The sequence below is a fragment of the Sesamum indicum genome, unplaced genomic scaffold (assembly GCF_000512975.1).
Source record: "Sesamum indicum cultivar Zhongzhi No. 13 unplaced genomic scaffold, S_indicum_v1.0 scaffold00279, whole genome shotgun sequence".
Lineage (NCBI taxonomy): Eukaryota > Viridiplantae > Streptophyta > Magnoliopsida > Lamiales > Pedaliaceae > Sesamum > Sesamum indicum.
This window is the reverse complement of record NW_011628173.1, coordinates 1-4,832: the sequence shown is the minus strand read 5'-3', so window position 1 is coordinate 4,832 and position 4,832 is coordinate 1. Positions and strand designations below refer to the sequence as shown.

At 34.8% G+C, this 4,832-nt stretch overlaps 1 protein-coding gene across 1 annotated transcript; it reads right to left on the bottom strand.

Moving 5' to 3' along the window:
- Positions 1 to 2,915: 2,915 nt before the first annotated feature.
- LOC105180027 lies at positions 2,916 to 4,793 on the bottom strand. The gene is made up of 2 exons (XM_011103693.2): positions 3,627 to 4,793; positions 2,916 to 3,472 (listed from the first exon to the last, which is right to left on the bottom strand). The coding sequence occupies exons 1-2, from the start codon at positions 3,651 to 3,653 to the stop codon at positions 3,074 to 3,076; spliced, it is 426 nt and encodes a 141-aa protein (XP_011101995.1). The 5' UTR covers positions 3,654 to 4,793; the 3' UTR covers positions 2,916 to 3,073.
- Between the last annotated feature and the right edge of the window lie 39 nt (positions 4,794 to 4,832).

The following is a 4,832-nucleotide window of genomic DNA, read 5'->3' as shown; positions in this document are numbered from 1 at the left end:
CTGCTCATTTTGATTGGGAGTTGAAACAAATGGATGTTAAAACTGCTTTCTTACATGGTGATCTTGATGAATGCATATACATGCGACAACCTGTTAGTTTTATTGAGAAAAACAAACCTGATCATGTTTGCCTTTTAAAGAAATCTTTATATGGTTTGAAACAATCACCGAGACAATGGAATAAGAAGTTTGATATGTTCATGCTCTCACTTAAGTTTAAAAGGAGTGATTATGACCATTGCCTCTATTTTAAGTTTTCTGATGAAGTACCTATTTTTCTTGTGTTATACGTCGATGACATGCTCATTACAGTCCCTGCATAAAACTCATCGAATCCTTGCAAAAGGACCTTTCCAAAAACTTTGAAATGAAAAATCTTGGTGATGCAAAGAAAATTCTTGGCATGGATATTCATAGAAATAGAAAACGTTTTTCCATCCTCTTGAATCAAAAATCTTACATTCATTCTGTTTTGAAAAGATTTTCTATGAAAAATTCAAAACCCACTTCAGTTCCCTTAGCTGCCCATTTTCAACTATCCAAAGATCAATGCCCTAAAATCACTTTCGAAAAAGACAAAATGAGTAAGATTCCTTACTCTAATGTGATTGGGTCTATAATGTTTCTCATGGTATGCACTAGACCCGATATTGCATATGCTATAAGTTGTTTGAGCAGGTACATGTCCAATCCGGGACCTCCTCATTGGGAGGCTTTAAAATGGCTCCTTAGGTACCTACGTGGTACCGATAACATAGGTATTAACTTCTCCAAATTTTCTGATTCTGTTGGCCTTATTGGTTATGTGGATTCTAATTATGCAAATGAGAGGGATAGTAGAAAGTCCACAACCTCTTACATTTTTACTTTGTGGGAATCATGCATCAGTTGGAAATCTCAACTCCAACACATTGTTGCACTTTCTACCACTGAAGCCGAATACATTGCTACTACCGAAGCTTTCAAAGAAGCTATTTGGCTCGAGGGCCTTGTAAAGGAAATTGGTTTTCTTAAAAAACGGCTTACTGTTTTTTCCGACAGTCAATCCTCTATACAACTTTGCAAAAACCCAGTTTTTCATGATAGGACCAAACACATCGATGTAGGAGTGGTGTGCTTTTCCCTTCGTGAGAACAGTAAAGCTTGAAAGTCTTTGTGACTGTGAGATAGAGAAACCGAGTGATTGGGGTGTTGTGGTCGGGTCTTGAGAGGTTCCTTGGAGTTACCGTGGGTCGGTCTCTCTCTTGGGTACGGAACTCTTGTGGCCGGTTACCCCTTACTGTTGGATCTGGTTGATCTGAGCCTATTATCTCTATCAGTTTTATTTGTTACTTTATTGCCGATTTCTGTTCTCACTGTTATTATTATTCTGTAATATTCGGTCTGTAATTTATTAAGGAGTTTCGTACTCCAATCGATTGTAATAGTTAAAATAGGAGCGTCTGATATCCACCCAACACAACCTTTCCTGAATTCACAAAGACTTCATTTTTTCTAGGGTAGACAGGATGCGATGTGTATTATTTCAGTCATTTTGTCCTCAATATTCGAATTTTTAAATTTCAGGATAAAATTTTCAAAATGCATTTATACAGGACTAAAATTGTCATCCAATACTTACAGAACTAAAATTGCAATTTCTCCGTACATATTCATATGCCAACAAACATATATCTAACATAGATTAACTTTAAGTACAAAAAATTTAAAACTTATGTTTTTATACACATCTAAAATTTCCAACTCATTTAAAATGGAATAACATAAGTAAAAATAACGATTTCCGTCTCTGAAACTAGGATATCTGTCTCTATAACAAATTAGCGACGGAAACCGGTCGCCGCAGTCCGTGGTTGAAAGCCCCGTGGCAAAATTATTAGCGACGGATATATTCTTTCTCTAATTCTTAGCTTCCGTCGCTGATTCTGTCGACAAACTAGAAGAAAGTTTAAGTGTAATCCGTCTCTGATTTCCGTAGGCAATCTGACTCTGATTCCATCGATAAAAAAAGAAATTGCGTCTCTAAAGGTAAAGTATTTGTTTGTTAATCCTGTCTCTAATTCCGTCTCTGAAACGCAAAAAATATTCCGTCTCTAAAACCTTACAAATTTCCGTCTCTAATCCGTCTCTGATTCGGCCTCTAAACTTTTAAAAATTTCCGTCTCTAATCCGTCTTTAATTAGTTTTGGGTTTTTTTGGGCAAATTTTTTAATTTCTGTACCCAAAATCTTGGCTTGGTCATTATACCATCACATACATTCCATCAATACCAAAATTTGAATTTTCCAAACTAGAACAATAAAACAAAAGATATTACAGAACTAAAATTGCAATTTCTCCGTACATATTCATATGCCAACAAACATATATCTAACATAGATTAACTTTAAGTACAAAAAATTTAAAACTTATGTTTTTATACACATCTAAAATTTCCAACTCATTTAAAATGGAATAACATAAGTAAAAATAACGATTTCCGTCTCTGAAACTAGGATATCTGTCTCTATAACAAATTAGCGACGGAAACCGGTCGCCGCAGTCCGTGGTTGAAAGCCCCGTGGCAAAATTATTAGCGACGGATATATTCTTTCTCTAATTCTTAGCTTCCGTCGCTGATTCTGTCGACAAACTAGAAGAAAGTTTAAGTGTAATCCGTCTCTGATTTCCGTAGGCAATCTGACTCTGATTCCATCGATAAAAAAAGAAATTGCGTCTCTAAAGGTAAAGTATTTGTTTGTTAATCCTGTCTCTAATTCCGTCTCTGAAACGCAAAAAATATTCCGTCTCTAAAACCTTACAAATTTCCGTCTCTAATCCGTCTCTGATTCGGCCTCTAAACTTTTAAAAATTTCCGTCTCTAATCCGTCTTTAATTAGTTTTGGGTTTTTTTGGGCAAATTTTTTAATTTCTGTACCCAAATTAATATCTTGGTCATTATACCATCACATACATTCCATCAATACCAAAATTTGAATTTTCCAAACTAGAACAATAAATATTAACAAAAGATACTCATAATACAACAACACTAATATAAACTAAGTCATTAACAACCAACAGAAAAAATAAACTAATTATCTTTCCTGGAATGTTGTTGCTCCTGGAGTGCAGACCCACCAGCAAATTGATAGTTTTTGTATTCCACATCTTGAAGTAATTTTCGAACTAATTCTTGTAGGTCTGCCTCTCTCTTCCGAGCCTCTTCCTCCCTCTTTCGAGCTTCTTCAAGAGCAATTTCAAGCAATTTTCTATTTTTGTCTTCTCGTCTTGAAAATTCTTCTTCCATTTTTGCAGCATTAGAGCGCATGTCCTCCACAGCTTTTGTTAACTCATTGTTCTGGTCAGATTCTTTAAGAGTAGAACTGACTGAACTTGAACTTGTAGATGAGGAGCTACATCTAAATCCATATAAGCGTCCTTTTGAAGGACCTCTAGTGATATCATACCAAGTTGAGATATCGAATGAAAACTGTGAAGAAAAATCAGTACAACCCCTGTTTGCAATGTATTCTTCTTATGCAAGTACATTAGATACAACAAAATATTTACGTAATAAAAATCTAAGAAAATTTCTCAACATATATACAAACCAATATTTAAATCCAATGACAAATTTTACTTACACTAATTCTTTTGGATTTGTTGTCCATGTTTTATTAGAAATAACATGTTTTATTACAACACATCGAGATTTATCCCCCGATACTTCTCTCCAAACATGTTTTTCTTACACAACAATACTCTCCTCCTCAGTATTATTTACGGCCTTTTCCAGTCGTCGTGGTGGTTGTTGGTAACATTGTCTCCGACAGCTCTTCATGGTTGCATTGTTTCTGACAATTCTTCAAACAGAAAGGGTCAGTGATTCCAGTGCTGGTGCAGGTTATGTAACATTGCCTCAAACAAACAACCACCAGATCGTCTGCGCCTGCTACACAAGCAATGATCACTGCCATCACCATCAACACAGACACAGCACTCATCACCCCTTTGTTATTCATTTTCTTATATATAATGTTTTTCTTCTTACAATTTATATATGTTTGTTGCATGGAGTGTGAGCGCATCCCTCGTTTATATAGATTTTTCAAGAAAATAATATAGAAAGAAATTTAGAAATCATGGGTTACCAAAGGCAAAGTTCAAGAACTCCTGATCAACCCCTTGTTACGAATTCATCTAAAACAAAATCGATTATCACCCAAACGCCTCCACATCCAACTACGGTGAATATTCATTATTCTTCAATTTTTAAAAATTTTAGATGTACCACCATTCTTATATTGTTCAATTAAATTGCGCCTTTAAAAATTAACAGATAATTACAATTTCCTCTTAACTGTAAGTCATAGGACTAAACATAGAACATAACGCCCTATGTTAGCAAAGCCAAGGAAAAAGATCTCATTTTTGGTCGACTAAAACTTTAACATTTTCGAATATTGAGGAAAAACCTCAATAAAATCCACAAATGTTTGTGTACAAACTTTTTTCTATTGTAATCTACATAAGATCCCGACTTATCACAAAATTAAATCCACCTCGAATGCATTTCTAGCTGGTATAAGCATAACTGGAATAATCAATAAAAAGAATAAAAAGAAAAAATATCCGACCCAATTGCAAATGTAAGGTCCAGGCAAGCAAATCAACACTCACCGCAAACAATAGACTACAGAAACGAAGTCACATACAAAAATACTGATACATGAATAACAAAAGAACCTGACGTAGATTTCTTAAAACCAATATAAATACGCTATCACGGCCCAAGGCATAGTTGTGAATCAGCCAAATCATTCGTTTTTCAATATATTTCAACAAAAAAA

What these genes read in the sequence shown, in the direction of transcription:
- LOC105180027 (XM_011103693.2), bottom strand. Translation starts at nt 3,653, where the DNA reads ATGGACAACAAATCCAAAAGAATTAGT. An exon ending in ACAAATCCAAAAGAATTAGT is followed by an intron (nt 3,473 to 3,626) that starts GTAAGTAAAATT and finishes TTTTCTTCACAG; the next exon opens with TTTTCATTCGATATCTCAAC.